This window comes from Rhinichthys klamathensis, unplaced genomic scaffold (assembly GCF_029890125.1).
Source record: "Rhinichthys klamathensis goyatoka isolate OS25496 unplaced genomic scaffold, OSU_Roscu_1.1 h1tg000127l_1, whole genome shotgun sequence".
Lineage (NCBI taxonomy): Eukaryota > Metazoa > Chordata > Actinopteri > Cypriniformes > Leuciscidae > Rhinichthys > Rhinichthys klamathensis.
This window is the reverse complement of record NW_026606664.1, coordinates 4,550,907-4,571,066: the sequence shown is the minus strand read 5'-3', so window position 1 is coordinate 4,571,066 and position 20,160 is coordinate 4,550,907. Positions and strand designations below refer to the sequence as shown.

Here is a 20,160-nt window from a genome sequence, read left to right as displayed (position 1 = left end):
AGCAAAGATCCCTCCATCCCTCCTTCTTTATAACAGAGAGGGAGAGATCGGTGGAGGATAAGAGACAGAGAGTACAGTGGGAAAAAAAAACATAATGGAAAGAAGAGGAATGAATATATATGTAAGGAGACTAATGGATAATTGGAAGCAGGGCCACATGGGTCATGAAAGAGGAAAATAAACTAAAAAGACTCTAGAATATAAATCCATAGCTATTGTCAGAACGGATAAAACTGATAAAAAAGAAGAAACATTTATTACCAATTGAACTGATCAGATTGTTAAAAATAAGGCTATTATTGCTGTATTGTTTTTAAACAAACTATGGTGTGAGGTAATTATAATTTGTAAAAATGTTCTTTGGTTCATTAGCAGAGAATATTAAGGATTTTTCTTAATGTGCGCCAACAAATGGTGCAAAATAAGAAAATCAGTAAGGCCAATTTTTTGATTTCATGACTTCAAAACATTGACTTTTTCTTTTGTTTCTCTGCAAATCTAGCAAAACTAAACATTTCATCTGATTAGAGGCGGTGATTGTATAATAAAAAAACATTTGACTGAAATTTGTGATTGTAATAAGCTCTAGCTGGCCGCAGGCGAGAAGTCCAATCAGATTTCAACCATCTAAACATGAAATTAAACTCTGGCGACTGCCAAGAAAAGTCACGCTGGAACGTCCTCTGGAAGATGCACAACCACAATGGTTTTAAAGGAGTATTTGACAAAAACATTACAATTATGTCATGATTTAATCACTTCCAAACATGTATATGTATATTTTTGTTTTTATACACTTATGGAAAACAGAACATTAGCTTGTGTTTCTCAAGGAAAAACAAAGTTGTAAGGGTTTTGAATGACATGACATGAAGTAAATGATGACAAAAGTCTTATTTGTTGTGAACTCTCCTCGTTGGTTGAATCAGAGACACGTTTTGAGACTCACCCTCTTTTTGTTTGTACCGATGGAAGACCAAGATGCTAGCCACTCTCTCCACACCCAGATTGAGGTTCTCGGCAGGCAGCTTCCCGTATTTATGAACCCTAAAGACATCGTGCTTCATGCCAACCCCGTAGATGTAGTCCTCAAACAGGTCAATTCGAAAGGGTTGAGAAATACCTGGAACGAAACCAAATATGACGTAAACTAAAAAGTCACAAATTCATTCACAATACATGTTTCATGTGCGACTGTGAGAAGGGATCCGGATCAGTTTTGCAAAACAAAACCGGAGTGTTATTTAAAAATGTTCAAAAATGTTATTTAACCTCTTAACCTTCTCCAGAGCGTCGGTGCACTGAAGCGTTTTTTATTTTATTTAGTTCAAATATACTATCAGATTTAATGTTATACCTTGACAAACTATACATCATTAAAAAGATATAAGACTCAAGATTCAGTATTTGACCACTATTGTATTCTGAGAAACTTATAGTGACAGTTATGTCTTAATTTGTGTCACAGAAAAGGCTCAGAGGTGAAGCAAAAAACAAAAAAAGCTCTGTTCCAAAACATAGCGAGCGGCCTATGTAGACAGCATTTTAAGGCATCATAGACATGCTCCCTACATTCCAAAAATTGTCCTCTAAGATACTCTGTTTTGACCAGTTTTTGAGAGCATTGCATGTATAATTCGCAAAGAAAGCAATCCCAGAATGCACAGCGATAACCCTAGTCGAAAAAGTTAAAGAAAAGTAGAGAAATTATGATTTTAAATATATTTCATTCAATCAGCAATAAAATAACACTATTTTAATCCATATCTGTTTGTGCTGCATGTTTTTAAGCTTATTAGAGGATCACTTTACTAGCTTAGCAACCCACTAACATCAAACTCTGAATCAATTTGAGTCTCTCATAGAATAATATAAATAGACAATTTTAATAATAAAAATAAACAATCTCTAATATTTGTGTAGATATTTTTTAGCCTAGCAACATGCTAACATCAAACAATTGTTCAGTATAACAGAAAATGTACTATTTTCCAAGACATTTATATATATTTTCAAAGTAAAGCAAAACAAAAACAAACAAATAAAACAAGACAAAAAGCAACACAAAAATAACAAAATGAAATTGGACATATTTTGATTTGAGGCTACTAAAATCAGCTTAAAACTGTTAATGCTTTTGATGTCTATTTATATTACATACATTTTTTTTTACCTTTTGTGATATATTCACCATCAATCTCCGTAATGTTTTAGCTTAGCTACATCCTAACACCAAACTCTAGTTCAATCAATCTAGTCCAAAACATTTATAAATGTCTTATGTTTTTAGAAATGTCTTATGTATTTCTTATGTTTATGTTTGTAATGTTTATGTTTATGTCATGCTCTATTAATATTAATTGTCCATCGATTGTCTGCTGCCTAATCAAACACTTCCTTCAAAGTTAGCTTAAAGTAGCTGTCTATGTAGGCAGAAGAAAGTTCATTAGGTTTTGCAAAATTCATTCTCAACTTTGATGTTTCTCTAAAATAGCATTTTTCAATCACAGCCTGAGAGGGAATCAAAATGGAAATCTGGTGAAGTGAGTTTTTTATAAACTTCACTGACGGACAGTAAAAAGCTTCACAGATATTCAGCTTTACATTTACAGGTCTCCAAATTATGGGACAGAGCGTTGCCCTGAGCTGAATAAGTTAATGCAAATCTGGAACCAGATTCTGAACATTGTACAATTTCCTACACATGCAAACTCACCATCTCGACTGCTAGCGGCCACCAGAGAATCAGAGCCATCGAAACGCACGCTCCCGATCTGAGACAGCTCAGAGTCCGCCCAGTACAGCCGCTGGTTGTAATGATCAATTGCAAGTCCTGCAAAGACAGAGACAATTTTGTATTATATTATAATTTGTAATATATGTATTGTTATATAGTATATTATAAAGATATTCAATATTATTAATAAAATAATATCTCATGTGTACATAAATTAATAATAAAATTTTGGCTTTCATTTATTCAACAAACAATAATTTATTACCAAAAAACTAAAAGTGGTTGTCCTTTCCATTAAGAGAAACAAGAATTCCACCCTGAATATTGTAGATATTAAATAGTTTTACTCAAACTTTATAGTTTAAAATGCATTTCACTTTCAGACAACTGAAATGACCTTCTTACTGTGATGTTTTCTGCATTTTATGTAGCAGAGTGTCATGTTAAAATGATCCCTTTTAGCTTAACATTTGGCACATGCATTTTGTGAGTCACATGTTTAAGACTAGAGAATATTTTACAAATATTTTGACTGGCATGCAAGAACCTCACCTGTTGGTCTTCGCAAGTTCCTCTCCAGCAAAATGCGACGCAAGGACCCGTCCATGGCCGCCTCTTCGATGTGAGAGTGGTCACCAATCACGGTCCAGTACACCATCCTATGGCAAGGAAAATACACATGTTGTCGCAAATAATAGCCAGGACTCTAAAATGACCTTAATGGTCACTTACCCTCGTACAGGGTTAACAGTAATAGCGAAAGGTTCCCCGTCAATGTCTGTGATGAGCCTGGTGCAGTTAGGACCCCCCAGTTGTCCCACGTTGATGGAGTATCGAAGTCGGCGCCAGTGTGCCGTGTAGTAGCTGAACCAGTGCATTCGGGAATGATCCGTCCAGTACAGGTTCCCCGTCACCCAGTCGGCCGAGATGTCCTTGGGCCTCCTGAAGTCTGGACACTGCAAATATATAATGTTGTGAAGTTTCAAACAACCTTAATAAGATATCTCTAAGCTAGTTTCTGAGGTAATTGACGTTTCATAAGGAGAATATCAAAAATAATTTGTAACAGAAATATTGTGACTTAATAATTCAAAGAAATCTGATGAAATCATTCTAATTGGTTGTTATTGACTTACTATGACTCCACTGTTTGACGTGATTGGACTTCTGTCCTGGAGGTCTTTGTAAAAAATCCCCCCGGGGTTAAACTGAGTGGCCCATACAAACTTGTGATGGTGAAATAGTGCGTCCATGCCGATGATGCGAGCGCTGTCTGAGATACGGGCCAGTTGCGTATGTCCATGAGTTTGGTTGTACGGATACACAAAACTGTGGATTTCGGTGTCGTTGGCCACATATAGGACCTGATCTTCTGGTCCTGACCACAGAGATACATGTGTGAAACAAATTAAATAAATTAAACAATAAATAAACAATAAATCAAAGCAAACCCAAGCAAAAAACAAATAAAAAAACAAACAAAGAAATTAGCAAACAAACGAATAAATCAATACAAAAAGCAACACACACATAAAAGTAAACACCACATAAAACAAAACCAAAAACTAATAAAAACGAAAAAAACAAAGCAAAAATAAATCATGCAAAAAGTGAAACAAAACAAATAGAGAAAATCAAACCAAAAACAGATAAAAACCAAAACAAACTAAAACAAGACAAACATAAATCAAACAAAAGTTAAACAAAATAAATAAACAGCAAAACCAACCAAACAAAGACAAAAAACAAGCAAAAAAAAAAAAAAAAAAAAGGTCTAACAAAACAAAATAAAGCAAAACAAAAAATAAATAAAAATCATACAAAAAGTGAAACAAAACAAATAAGAACAACAAAAAATAAAGACAAAATAAAGACAAAAAAAGAGGCAAAACAACATCTAGAAAAATACCAAAAGCATTAAATGTTAGCTTTAAACCAGAACATAACTGTTTATTTATCTAAAAATGGAACATAATGTCATAAAACTGAATCATTTTGCAGTCTATTTGTATTAAACAATAATCATTTTTACCCTTAGTGATGCATTCACCATCAATCTCCTTAAAGTTTCGGTCACAAGTGCACTTGTATGCGCTCTTTGTGTTGGTGCAATACTGCGAGCAGGTTCCAAACTGCAGACACTCGTTCACCTCTGAGGAGAGAAAGAGAGAGGAACGCATCCATCCATCAGCCTCTCCCACACGCTCTCCAGTGACATTTTTAACAATGCTGCAGGGATGTCACTCTGTTTGGGATTTGAGCTGAAGCTTGGCTATCTGCGTTCAGTGCCTGCTGATTTCTGGAGTTCTTGTTATTCTCAGTGAGTTGACCCTGAAGCGACCGCTGACATACCTCCAACAGTTTAACGCCAGCGCTGGAACTGAATACAAAGAGACTTTCGCATTGTGGGGTTTGTACAAAAGACGAGTAACTACTGGGGATGCGCTAGGGGCAACTATATGGACACTTAAGCATTGCGTCTTTACAAAATACCAAACCAAATGTCATTTATTTTACATTTTTCAAGTAGTGCATTAGTTTTTTAACTAATAAAACAATGGATGTTAACATATGTAAGGTTTTTATGGTATGATTTATTATATAATAAATTAAGGGTTTTAACTTGTTTAAAACCCAAGTGCAAAAGTCACTACACTTCAAATCTTTGAACCTTAAGAACCTTAAAATATTATTTAGAAAGGTCTAAAGTATAACTACATAAACTAATTTTCTTTATATATATATATATATATATATAATCGTATCCTTTTTGGAAATCATCTGTTTTTTGGGGGTTTTTTTGGCAATACTCTTGCAATACTATTTTAAGCACTACCTAAAATTACGTTTATAAAAAAAAAACATATAAATAATATAAACATCTAAATACATCAGTAATTAGAACTAAAAAGATGATTTGTTTTATTTAATTATATATATATATATATATATATATATATATATATATATATATACACACATCTGAAATTAGAACTAAAAAATATTTTTAAAATAATAATATTTTTTAAATAATTTGACTAAAATTCAATATTACTCATTTATATAATTAATACAAACTATAATATAACTATATATATTAGTTATTAAAATTATATATATAATTTTAAAATACATAAAACAAATCTTATAAATATATAATATTTAAATAAAATGAATAAATAATAAATGGGATTTATTAATAATAACATTTATTTTTATTTTTATTACTACAATATAAACATTAATAATAAATATTAATTATTCATTTAAAAATATAAATAACGAAATACAAATTAAATAACTGAAGTAAATTACAAAGTTGTGTTGCATCCCACTGGTGCCACAGTTTACAAACCCTGCTTTATATCAATAAAGTAATAACGTGGGTTCTGAATGAATGACGACAATAAATCCTAATATTCAGAGACATGAAAATTGTCTTGTTGGTATTTTTTGTACAAATTCTCTACCTTCACATTGCTTGGTCTTCTGGTTCCTCTGAAAGCCGTCTTTGCATTGGCAGATGGGAGGTGTTTTGGTATGGTTGCAGAAAGCGTCGTCTCCGCACAAGTCCGGCCGTCCTCTACATGCACCATCTACGGAATCTGTGACCCACAAGGGATAAAATGTGACACACTGGAATGGTTTTACGCCACAAACTGAGAAGCGCAGAAGCAGAAAATGCGATGGATGAAGGATTATGGAAGGAATTACACTTACATGCCTTGCAGTCGCGCTCATCCGAACCGCCATCTTCACAATCATCGAAGAAGTTGCACTGCAGATCGGCCGGGATGCAGCGGTGATTGGCACAGGAGAATTCGGACTTTCCGCACGGCCTCGGCCTTTTGACCACAAACACTAGAGAAAAGAAAGAAAGAGAGATCGTTTAGAGAAGGAAATATATGGAAATAGATAGAGGAAGTGAAGTTGCCTACTCACCACAGTCGTCTTCGTCAGAATTGTCGCCGCAGTCATTCGCCCCGTTGCAGATTTGTTCAGTCCGCAGACACACTCTGTCATTCCTACAGCGGAACGGCCTGTTTGGGGGGCATGGCAACTTTCCTGTGGGGCCACACACACACACACACAGTAATCATAACCTCGGTTTCCTCAGAGAAGTGATCTGCTTTTTTTGTGGCTTGTACCATTTCAAATGGTGACGAAGTGTTTGAAAAGTGGTCCAAAAGAGCAATTTTTCAGACATTTTACTGTCAGTTCAACAGGAAAAACATTTTCAGCATAAAAAAAAAAAAAAAAAAATTGTTGTTTACTACAGTTCAGAAGTACAGTTTAAGGTTTAATGTGAGTTCGGGATGGTCCAAACATCCAACATTGATTTTCTGCTCAGTTTTTTTTTTTTTTGTGAGTTCTAACATATTTTATTTTACAATTCAAGGGTACATCAAGTACACACTAATGAGAAACCTTCTGAGCTGACTTGCACACCGAAGTCAAATAATAATAAATTTAAAAAATGTGTGTGTATGTATGTATATATATATATATATATGCATTTATTAAAGTCTATTTATTATGTGTAGGTTTGTTAGTTCTTCTTTTATGTTGACTCAACGAGCTTTGCTACAAAAATTCCTATGTACTTGTACTAGCTGTACTGGTACAAATGTCAAATAAAACTTCAACTCAACTCAAAACACAAACGCAAAAGAAACAAACTGAACAATAAACCAACATATACACACACAAATAAAAAACAAAACATACATAGCTATTATGTGAATTCAGTGGGAAATGAACCAAACCAAGCTAAATATTCAAAGACATACCACACATGTGTGAATCTTCATCAGAGTTGTCGCCGCAGTCATCCTCGCCATCACAGAGCCAGACCAGCAGCTTACACAGCGTGTTGTTGCAAACAAACTCGTCTGAGCGGCAAGCCAACGACCCTGCAAACAAAAGGCTTTGACTTGAGGTAGAGGACATATTGAAACACTACAATGAGTGTAAAAATTGACAGAGTTGAACAAATCGCCATGCTGTAGACAGTATACAAATTATGTTGCGTATTGGTTTTTGCAATTCTATCGGCATTTAATTCGTTTAACACTATTTTTCATGCTATGTTCATTTTATATAAGATATATCATAATTCTCACTTCAAAGAACAGAAATGTGTGCCCATACTGCTTTCAAAAAAGTAATGGGACACTAATTTCAACCCTATTCAGAGAAAGTTGATCTATTTATATGACTTGTGAAAGCATTTGAACTGTTTCTTATCAGCAACCTTGCACATTCCCTCACAAGTACAATCTTTAAGCATTTTGATGGTTTTAAAATAAATATGAATTGAATCTACAATTAAACATTTAAATGAACGGGTTCACATGTAATTTTTACAAGCTGAATTTATGCCAAGAAATTAATTTGGTTCGTATTGCGAGCAGTTTGTGCATTCATATAGATTTCTATAAGATGCCTAACCATTCAATCTGTTTGTAAAGCAAACATCTAAAAGCAATTTAATTTTTTTAAATAAATAAACCCCAGCTGGCATTGAGCCGCTTTAAATCATCAGCAGCCGAAAAGGCACTTTGACTTCCCTTCCCAACAAGCAACAAAACATTCTATAAACCCTGATGATGAAATTTATGGAGCCCATTTAGTTTCTCAGGTACAGCGAAGCACAAGCATTATGGAGACTGTCAAAGCAAAAGCATCAACCAGGGAAAAAAAGAATGATTGTATCCTATAAAATGACCTGAGATCAGTTTTTGTGGTGTTTAAAGACCTAAGTTTGGATGTCCGCTCAGAGAGCACGTTTTATACCAGCTTAAAGAGCCTGCCAGACTAAGAGCGTTGCTTTTTTTAAAAATACATCCTGCTTTTCTCACCCTGATCCCTCTTTCTTTGTCATCAGCTCTGAGCCAGAGAGGTTTCTAGTAGGTGTTTGACAGAAATGGACATTAATATCACAGAGTTTCCCTGAATAAAACACGACGCCCCGACGCTGGACCAAAGCAGGACGCAAGGGTGCAAATGCAAGTCTCACAAACGAGTGCACTGAAAGCTAAAGTTAAATTGGAAGTGCAAATAAAAACTTGATTGATGGGAAAAAAAAGCTACATCATGAAAAGAAAATAAATAAATAAATAAATATATATATATATATATACACACACACACACACACACATATACACACACATATATATATATATATATATATATATATATATATATATATATGTATGTATGAGTGTGTGTATATATATATATATATATATATATATGTATATGTATGTATGTAGGCCTATGTATGAGTGTATATATATATATATAAATTGTATTTTGGCTAAATAAACAAATTAAAAATATATATTTTTTAAATGAATGGATTACTAAAGAAATAAAATCAAAGAAAATATAATAAAACTGTCTTTTATATCGGCTTTTCTCATTTTATATCCCACAAAGAAAATAATCATATTATAGATGGATAGATAGATGGATGGATGGATAGATAGATATGGCTGAACACCCAAATAATCAAATGAATGAATCAAAGAAAATGAAATAGAATTGTCCTTTATTTTTTAATTATGCCTAACACAATGAAAAGACTAAGACTTTCGCAAAAAAACTAGACCAATAAACTTATAAATAAATAAATAAACTAACACATAAATAAAATATAAATAAATATTTTAAAGAAGAATTAGTTATAATAAAATTGTCTTTTATTTTACCCTTCTCATTTTGTCCTTCACAACTTAATCATATAATATAATTTGTTTGCAATGTTTTGTTTTATTTAATTTTGTATTAAATAAGTAGAGCAGAGACCAAATGAATGGAAAAACAATACAAAAACCCATTTTTAATGACTGTATGTTTATTTAATGCTTAATTAAGTTTCATTTAATCTAATTTAAGTAATTAAATCTATCAATTAAGTTAAGCAGGGAGCAAGAGAAAAACAAAGGAACTTTCCAGATCTACTCGAGCGTTAAAAGCAAACCGGCATCAGTGTCGAGACTGTGTAACTCGGAAAAGATCAAAGGCAGAAGTCAATACACTTACATTGATTCAGGGCCGTCTGAAAGAAACACACACTAGAAAGAGATATCTTATGAAATTTCATAGAACCACAAAGATGTTTAGGAGACTGAAACCGGCAAATAAATAAACATGGCGTTTAGAAGCAGGACTTTATCTTTGAAGCAAACACTTCTAAAGAGCCGCAGGTGCACGACGGCTGGCGTTGTCTTCACAACAATATCAACCACCGCAATTTTTCAAAACACTGAAATTAGGCCTTTCATGTACTCGCTTGTCAGATATCAAGTGGCAACACGGAACCTTTCATCCTCGCCAATTTTCCCAAATATTGGGGAAATGACTTCTCTCGTGAGGCTGGGATTTTTTTCTTCCCGTGCTGTGCCGCACGCGGCTCGGGTGATCCGCCGTAATGTATTCTTGAGATGTGGGACTGGGAATCATGCTTTCGAAAATCCCTCAAGTCTGTCATGGGTTGAAAGTGATATTTAAAGGAGCTGTATGTAAGATTGTGGGCAAAATTGGTACTGCAATCACTTTCAAATTACTGTAGAGCTGTGTATCCCCTCCCCCTCCCCCCTGACTCGAGGTTGCCAGACAGGCTGCAGGATCCAGCAGGAACATAGGCTGCTACAAGGAGCTTTCAACTAGAGCAGAGCTGGCAACCCGGATGCCGAAACACTACTGACTTCGTGATTGGTAGATAGGTGGAGGGTGGGGCTTCAGGCCAAAACACAACATGACAACATCAACATCAGTTGAGGGCTGCAACTTCACTTTTTAAATGACAATATCGTGGCCGTACTACTGTTGTCAGTGATATAAGTATTTTAAATGAACATGATTTCTTAATGCCTAGAGACACATCAGGGCCATTTTATGATTAATTGAAATACATTTCTTACATACAGCTCCTTTAAAGGCATTGGCATAAATACGTCAGTCAGTCACACGTCTGTCACTGTGGCTTGTTCGGCTGAATTGGGGATTTACGGCTGATGTAACAGTTACATTTAGTTTATTTACTATTTATGCAATACATGGCAGTCGCAGACACGTAATGCATGCAAAAACACATACTGTAGGTCTGTAGTAAAAATGGAAACATCAGAAATGAACACTTAGCAGTTTTATTTAATTTGATTTGTTTAGTAAAATGGTAATCACTTTATTTAGGGATGTCACAGTGAATGAGTGAATGAATTAATTCCTTAGGTTTAATTTGTACCAATTTATTTATATGCTTATATGTGGTACTCCATCAAATGTGTGTTCATAAAGTTACCAAAGGAATAACGATACAGAAAAAAACTTTAGTTATAGCTGTGTGTACATCAATCAATCAATCAATCATATGTTTTATATTTAATTGTTTTACACTATTTATTAAAATAAGAACATATGTAAATTAATGTTTAGTTAAAACTGTGTAGACTCAAAAATAATTTGAAAAAATATTATTATTATAAATAGTGATATTTGTTATTTTTAATCATTTTAAATAAATTATATTATTTACTGAAATTAATGTATATACAAACATAATTTGAAATTTAATAATTTGTTAATTTATGATAATGATTTTAATTTTTTTAATTTATATAATTTATTTGTATTTATTGAACAAACATCTAATTGATGATAATAAATGATGATGCAGATGATTTTTTATAATTAGAAATAATGATATTCATTATTTTAATTGTATATTAATTATATTTAATAAATTATTTACTAGCTGAAAGTTTAGTTATAATTGTGTGCAATACAAATTATTTGAAAAATTATCATTCAAATAATTAATAATAATCATCATCAGCTTCCACACAATTAATTTAAGTTTGTACAACTAGACTAAAACAAGTCCATTCACACAAATAATATTTGTTGTAGTGGAAACTTAACTGAAGCAAATAAATAAATAAATAAAAACTTCCTGTTATATACTAGCTAATAACATGTTAAATATAACTTAGTGAACATTACAAAACTAATAAGTTTTTCCCTTCACTCAAAAATATATAAAACAGCACTTAAGTTCAACATTTACATTCTTGATCCCGTGGAAAGCATCCTGGGAGCTGGAAATGCAGCACCCAGTATCAGATTTAGGAGCGTTACCCTGGTCACAGTTGTCCTCGTCACTTTGATCCAGGCAGTCGAAGACCCTGTCGCACCTCCAGCGAGCGGGAACACAGTGTGCTCGATTACGACACAGGAACTCGTCCTCCTTACACTCCAGAATGCAGTCCACCTACTCACACACACACACACACACTTTTCTCAAAGGCACAGCTTGACTATTTCAATAACACAACTGAATGATTGGCTGAATTAAAAGGCGCGTCCTCTTTAGCAATGACCTTTGATCTTTTCCTACAGATGAAATTGCTTTTTATATATAATGCATGGAAGAAATGCGGCCTTGGCTCTCTAGGGGCCTCTGAAAAAGAGGTCTGTTTTAATGGTCCTTATTAGGACAGGCACACTCCGTTGAACTGTTGACACTGCATTATGAGTAAGGGTGTAATTAAACCAAAGTCCCTCGAGAAAAGAGACCGTAGTCTTGAGGAAGCAGCCTGGAACCACCAAGAAACAACGGAGCAATGCTGTGCAACGTTGCATCATAGTTAAAGGGATACTTCATCCCAAAAATATGCCTTTTGTCATCATTTGGATTAAATTGTCATCTAGTTTTGGATACCATTGACTTCCATTGCATTGATGAAAACCACTGAAAATGTCTCATATTTACTGTTTTAATAAAAACGAAGCCATACAAGTTTGGAACTTTGAGGATTTAATTTAATTTAATTTATATTAGTATTATTATTATTAATAATAATAATAACAATAATAATAATTATTATATTTATTATAATTATTATATAATTATAATAATTATACTTATTATAATTACTATTATGTAGAAAATAATTAACTGATGTAAAGGTTAACTATACCGGTTATTATTAAAATTAAATAAATATAATTATTATAATTATTACAATTAATTATTTTATATAGATTATTATAATTATGTAATATAATATAATATTTATAATAATTAAATATACAATTGTAATAAATATAATTATTATTATGTAGAAAATAATTAACAACTGTCTACAATGAAAAATTATTATTATGGTAAATCATATAAATGTAAACGTATAATCCATCGTTTTATATAGGCCTACATTATATTCATGTAGAAAATAATTAAATAACTTGAAGATTATTTGTAACTGTGTACAGTCAAAAACGTATTTAAAATATATTAGTATTATTATTATAAATAATAATAATGAATAATGATTATATTTAATTGTATTATATGAATAACATTTATTCATTAATTAACTGAAAGGTTAGTTTTAACTGTGTGCGCACATGAATAATATGAAAAATCTATTCAATTAATTTAAGTTTGTACAACGAGACCAAAACAAAAAAGTTTTTTGGACCCCATTGACTTCCACTGTATTGACCAACACAGCTGAAACAGTCTGTGAAGATTCTGTGTATGTACCACACTGACCTCATCAGAGCCGTCCGAACAGTCGTTTTGTCCATCACAGCGTTGGCTAGCCGACACGCAGCCCCCTCCAACACAAACATACTCGTTCTGACCGCATGACGTAGGCCGAGCTGCACAGAAACACAAAATAAAGACTCATATTCAAACCACAAAAAAATCTTCCATCAAAGAATCCTCTCAAATCCATGCTATCTATAATAAGACATGTCAATCTACATGTCCTGGGACAATACGTTCCTTGAAAGCTTCTTTATCGCACACGTGACTCTCTGCTGTAGAGCGGCATAGTCTGAAATGAACTGAGCTGCAGATTCGGTCAGTAAGAGCTTGTGAGAGATTTCTGGCTGCACTTTTTGAAGTGTTTTCAGCAGCATTAATATTAATCGGAGGGTAAAATTCCCCTGACTTGCCTTGAGTCGCAGGGAAAGAGCAAAAAAAAGGGGAGAGAGTGTGAGAGCTTTCTGAATGCATCTCCAGTGGTCCTTACGATCAGAATAATTCACTCTGAGGTTGCAGGCGTGGATGTACTCAGGTACCCTATGCACAGCACACAGAGCTGAAATATTCACGACGAGGGCCAAGAAAGTGGAGGAAGACCTCAACTTAAAAAAAAAAAGAAAGAGAAACACTTCAAGTCTCTTGGGGTTAAAATAACAGATGAAGTTGAGGTTTGGAAAATGCATAATTCTGAGTTCTTGAGTATTCTTGACTTCTTTAGCTTTAGATGGAAGTTTTATAATAAATTAATGAATTAAAAAAGGAATATACACACACACAGACACAGTGGTGGGGTAACATTACAAGTAACGCGAGTTACGTAATCAGATCATTTTTTTAAGTAACGAGTAAAGTAACGCATTTTGTTTTGCACAACAACATATTTGAGTTAATTTTTCAAAAAAATAACGCAAGTTACTTTTTCCCCCCATTTATTGACCTCTGCTGTAGAGGCGTGAATTAGCATTTCCTTTAGCCTGAGGCTTATTCATTTCACTTTTGGTGCCAAAGGGCTTTTACATTTGCCAAAAATAGAACTTTTTTTTTGTTATTAAAAAACAAGCAAGCTCAGCCCAGGTGAGAAAAAAAAAGCAAAAGTAACGTAACTCAACATTATATATATATACACAAATTTTGAACAATACCCGTTCTTGTCTTAGGACAACTTTGATGAACTTTTTTGATCCACTTCAAATGTTGACTACTGTATGTATAGCTCAACATGTCTGGAGGCTGTGGTTCTGTCTTAAATAGATCTCATTTTGACTTGAAAGCTCTGGGGAGGAGCGTAGCTGGCTATTGATACCATAGAGGATGTGAATATTAAAAATCCATCTTGAGTAAGTGGATTTGCCATCTGTTCCTCAAGAAGACATGAAAAGGGAGATGAGAGGAATATATTTTGCCTTTTATTTTTGCAGTGAAAGCGGTACAGGTACTGTAGATGTTATGGTTGCACTTACAAAAAACATACATACTTCTTTATAGCAACCTCATATAAAATATAAACTGTGCCAGAGTATTAGCAGGTGTACGGTACTTGCACTAAGTGTACTTTAGCAGCAGATTTAGACTCAAAGGACTGACGATGAGGGAGGAACAAGCCGTTCCCTGGGACGAAAATCCTAGCGTGACATTTAAATGATTTTTAACATTACTTAAAGAGCGTGTGAGAGCAGCTAACCTGTCATGGCGGTGTTGGCAGGGCTACAGTTGGCCTCGTCCTCCCCGGTTTTGCAGTCTTCCTGTCCATCACAGAGCCATTTGACTGAGATACAGAGATGATTCAGGCACTGGAACTGATCCTCTGAGCAGTGGCTCTCACAGCCTCTCTGAAAACACATGTGCAGGATGTCAGGATGTGAGATTAACCATGTGTGTTAATGGTGTGATTGACGAATGTGGCTCTTGAAACCTCGTCAGAGTTATCGGTGCAGTCGAAGTCGCCGTCGCATCGGAAACGTGAGGAGATGCACTCTCCGTTGGCGCAGATGAAATTTTTCGAGTTACATGTCACTGGCTCTAAAAAGAGAAAGAGAGAAAGACATAAATGGATTTAGAATTTGGACTTCTTTCACTATTGGAAACCAGGAGTGTGGGCTGTGCAAGCTGAATAAGCATTTGGCAGCAGTAAAACAAACAAACAAATGGCTAACAGTTTTTTCTGTTGTTATGAACAGCAAGACACATCCAGACTTCCTTTGGTGAGATTTGGCAGGAAGCCTAAGAAATGCCAGAGAGAATGTGAAAATGAGATAGAGATAGAGAAAGTTAAAGCAAATTAAAAACAAGACAGACCGAATTGGCAAACAAACAACAGACAGAAAAGGAAGACAGACATCAAAAGGAGGAAAAAGAGACAAAGAAGTGAATAAATGCAAACAAATAAAAGGAAGACAGACAGATAAAATGAATAAAAGACAGAAATAAGGACAAAAAGGACAAGTATAAAATGACTAAAGAAAAACAGACATACAGAACAAATAGATGAGCAAAAGAAGTGAACAAATAAATGACAGAAAAACAAAAAAAGGAAACAAAGGAAATGAATAAAAAAGTAAGAAATAAAAAACTAATGAAATATTAAAGATCTAAAGACAGAATAAGAAAATAAATTACAGATGAAAACAACAATTTGGAAAGAAAGGCCAAGTACAAGAAAGACAGATAAAATGAGTGAACGACAGAAATAAAGAAAGACAAAGAATGAGTAACAACACAGAGAACAAACATGAAAATAAATGAAACTGAAAGAGGGGAAATGAAAGTGAATGAGTAAAAAAAGAAAGAATAAACAAACAAAAGATATAAAAAGTAATAAAGAAACAAACAAATAAAAAACGAAAGATACAAAGAACAAACAAACAAAAGAAAAATGAAAGATACACAAAATTAAGAAACAAGCACATGAAAGAACAAAAAACAGACAGAATGAACAAACAAAAGATTCAAAGATGAAAGATAGTCAGAATAAACAAATGAAAGCTACAAAATGAAAAACAAACAAATTAAATAAGAAAAGAAAGACAGAATGAACAAATGAAAGATACAAAAAAGGAATAAACAAATGAAAGAACAAAAAACTGAGAGAATGAACAATCAAAATATACATAGAAGAGAGAAAGAAAGAAAGAAAGAAAGAAAGAAAGAAAGAAAGAAAGAAAGAAAGAAAGAAAGAATAGGGGAGCACAAATCTCCTGGATCACAGTAAGTGAGTGCTGCTGTGTCACTCCTCTAACTCTATTATCAGTGTCTCTGCATCCGGCTCCAGCGCTCCACAGATTATCTGTCCTGACATCACCACTCCACGACCCAATCAGAGCCTTGATATCCTCCCACTGATGTTCCTGTGCGAGGCTCCCAAGGTGAGTCCAACGGAGGAAAAGAAATACAGCCTCTGTCTGTTTTCACTCCCATCCAGCAAGTGAGCAAATACACCAGGCTGAACACACACACACTTCAGAGCGGAAATTCATCTCTAGATTAGTAGATGACAGTATTTGAGTCCTATTTTTTTATTTTGTATCTCATCCATGCAAAAATAGACCATGTTGTACATAAATAGACACTTTCAGGTAGATAAAATGTAAGCTTGAGTCTAACAAACACTCTCCAGTAGCCAGTGTTCATTAAGATTGTTAAAAACGTTCTCTAGGGAAACGCTGCATGCTGATAGTGCATGAATACATAACATGTTTGTATTAGCGTCTGTTGTGATGTATCAGTGAGGGATCTGAGAGCTTGCTTTTAATTGAAAGAGATGGAGAGACTGATAGTGAAAGGATGAGAGAGAGGAAAAGGGAAGTAGGGAGACTGAGAAGAACACGAACTGAATGTGAAATTTAATTGCACACAAACCCACAGCTCATAAAATCCACACATCTGACGTGACAGCTGGGAAACCTTCAAGACATTGTTGATATTTAGTAAATAATGCTGAGACAACAGTTGCTTTAAACTGACATTGATTTGTTGCGAGTACTTTGTGTACCCACTAAAGTTTTAAACAAACACCAACTAGGTCTAAGCACAACTTCAAAGGAAAGGAAGGACAGTGGAAAAGAAGGACAAAATAGGACAAAATAGGGGAAAGGGAAGAAGGACAGGAGGAAGAAGAGGAAAGAGAAAGAAAGGAAAAGTTAAGGGTAAAAATAAAATGCAAAGTAAAGTAAAGGTAAATGAAGTAAAGGAAAAACAGAGAGGAAAGGGAAAGGGGAAGAATAACGAGCAAAGAAACAGACAAACAGGCATGAAAAGACAGACAGAACTGGCAAACAAACAACACACAGAAAAGACAAACAGACAAAAAAAAATTAATTAGAAAGAAAGACCAAATACTAGATATACAGACAAACTGTAAAATAAAATGAGTGAATGAACAGACAAATGAGAAAAAGATCAGAGATATTAAAACACAGATGGCAAACAAACAAACAAAAGACAAATAAAGAAGAAAGGAAAAACAAGCAAAGAACAAACAAGTGAATAAATGAACAAACAAAAGAAATACACTCACCTAAAGGATTATTAGGAACACCATACTAATACTGTGTTTGACCCCCTTTCCCCTTCAGAACTGCCTTAATTCTACGTGGCATTGATTCAACAAGGTGCTGAAAGCATTCTTTAGAAATGTTGGCCCATATTGATAGGATAGCATCTTGCAGTTGATGGAGATTTGTAGGATGCACATCCAGGGCACGAAGCTGCCGTTCCACCACATCCCAAAGATGCTCTATTTGGGTTGAGATCTGGTGACTGTGGGGGCCATTTTAGTACAGTGAACTCATTGTCATGTTCAAGAAACCAATTTGAAATGATTCGAGCTTTGTGACATGGTGCATTATCCTGCTGGAAGTAGCCATCAGAGGATGGGTACATGGTGGCCATAAAGGGATGGACATGGTCAGAAACAATGCTCAGGTAGGCCGTGGCATTTAAACGATGCCCAATTGGCACTAAGGGGCCTAAAGTGTGCCAAGAAAACATCCCCCACACCATTACACCACCACCACCAGCCTGCACAGTGGTAACAAGGCATGATGGATCCATGTTCTCATTCTGTTTACGCCAAATTCTGACTCTACCATCTGAATGTCTCAACAGAAATCGAGACTCATCAGACCAGGCAACATTTCTCCAGTCTTCAACTGTCCAATTTTGGTGAGCTCTTGCAAATTGTAGCCTCTTTTTCCTATTTGTAGTGGAGATGATTGGTACCCGGTGGGGTCTTCTGCTGTTGTAGCCCATCCGCTTCAAGGTTGTGCGTGTTGTGGCTTCACAAATGCTTTGCTGCATACCTCGGTTGTAACGAGTGGTTATTTCAGTCAAAGTTGCTCTTCTATCAGCTTGAATCAGTCGGCCCATTCTCCTCTGACCTCTAGCATCAACAAGGCATTTTCGCCCACAGAACTGCCACATACTGGATGTTTTTCCCTTTGCATACCATTCTTTTTAAACCCTAGAAATGGTTGTGCGTGAAAATCCCAGTAACTGAGCAGATTGTGAAATACTCAGACCGGCCCGTCTGGCACCAACAACCACGCCACACTCAAAATTGCTTAAATCACCTTTCTTTCCCATTCTAACATTCAGTTTGGAGTTCAGGAGATTGTCTTGACCAGGACCACACCCCTAAATGCATTGAAGCAACTGCCATGTGATTGGTTGATTAGATAATTGCATTAATGAGAAATTGAATAGGTGTTCCTAATAATCCTTTAGGTGAGTGTATAGACCAACAGAATGAAACAAATACAGAAATAAAGGAAGAACATGTGTGAATTACCTTTGAATTAAAAAACACATGAACAAAGAGTGAGGCAAACAAATTAAAGACACACACAGACAGACAGGCAAAATGAATGGAAAAATAAAATAGGAGGATACAAATGAAACAATGAAAGATAGACAGAGAGAAAATGAAGTACAGACAAAGAAAGAAAGAAAGAAAGAAAGAAAGAAAGAAAGAAAGAAAGAAAGAAAGAAAGAAAGAAAGAAAGAAAGAAAGAAAGAAAGAAAGAAAGAAAGGAAGGAAGAACAGGAAAAAGCAAGGAAATGGAAAAGTAAAGGAAGTAATTGAAAAACAGATGGGAAACAGAATGGGAAGAGAATGATTTGAATAGATATTGGAAAAGAAAAGGGAAGGAGAATAGAGGAAAATGTCAAATAAAAGCAAAACTAAAAAGAAAGGAAATGTAAAGGAAAATGTAGTAGAGGAAAAACAGATTGGAAAAGGAAAGGGAAAAGGATGAACACTAGGAAGAGGAAGGGGAATGGGAAGGGAAAATGGAATAAAAGGAAAAGGGAAAAAAAAGGAAAAGGAAGTAAAGGTAAAACAGAGGGGAAAGAAAAGAGGAAGAGCAGCACCAGGAAGTTGAGGTGGAACAGCAAAGAAAAAGGAAAGGGAAGCAGTATTAATGAGGTGGCAATCATGCTCATGTTTTCTTCTGCAAGAACGAGTGTGACTTACATCAAGTTTTGAAGAAATGATGGCAGAGGCTCTGTAATCTAGTAAATGCATGGTCAAGAGCTCATGCCACAACACAGAGAGAAAAAAACCCCACAGCGATGGCAAACATACATCACTGTTCATCAAGGGAGCCGATGCCGGGAGCAACAGGACCGCAACCATTAAAAACAAATCGCAGATCAGGGTGAGAGATCGATTCTGCCATTCAGTGGGACACGTCCTCCGCTAACTGTCAATCAACGTCACAGAGCTGACAAAAATATACAGCTGCACTCCAGTGGACGCTAGTTAGCAACATGCCAAGAGGACAAGAAAAATACCCGTCTGCATTTCGGGAAAATTGATATAATCACTACCTCGGCCGACACATAAACTTCCACAGCAATCA

The 20,160-nt window shown here is 34.8% G+C and overlaps 1 protein-coding gene across 4 annotated transcripts in view; it reads right to left on the bottom strand.

Annotated features, from left to right (window-relative positions):
* The window catches only part of lrp1ba (low density lipoprotein receptor-related protein 1Ba), a 320,154-nt gene that overhangs the window by 21,409 nt on the left and 278,585 nt on the right, over nt 1–20,160 (bottom strand). For all 4 annotated transcript variants that reach the window (XM_056256617.1, XM_056256618.1, XM_056256619.1 and 1 more), the window contains 14 exons: nt 15,216–15,322; nt 14,985–15,132; nt 13,304–13,413; nt 11,884–12,016; nt 7,528–7,650; nt 6,680–6,802; nt 6,458–6,598; nt 6,208–6,342; nt 4,770–4,889; nt 3,874–4,115; nt 3,470–3,693; nt 3,290–3,396; nt 2,717–2,833; nt 950–1,123 (listed from right to left, as the gene is read on the bottom strand). In XM_056256617.1, the coding sequence (XP_056112592.1) occupies nt 950–1,123; nt 2,717–2,833; nt 3,290–3,396; nt 3,470–3,693; nt 3,874–4,115; nt 4,770–4,889; nt 6,208–6,342; nt 6,458–6,598; nt 6,680–6,802; nt 7,528–7,650; nt 11,884–12,016; nt 13,304–13,413; nt 14,985–15,132; nt 15,216–15,322 (2,004 nt within the window). The remainder of the gene's footprint in view (nt 1–949; nt 1,124–2,716; nt 2,834–3,289; nt 3,397–3,469; nt 3,694–3,873; nt 4,116–4,769; nt 4,890–6,207; nt 6,343–6,457; nt 6,599–6,679; nt 6,803–7,527; nt 7,651–11,883; nt 12,017–13,303; nt 13,414–14,984; nt 15,133–15,215; nt 15,323–20,160) is intronic.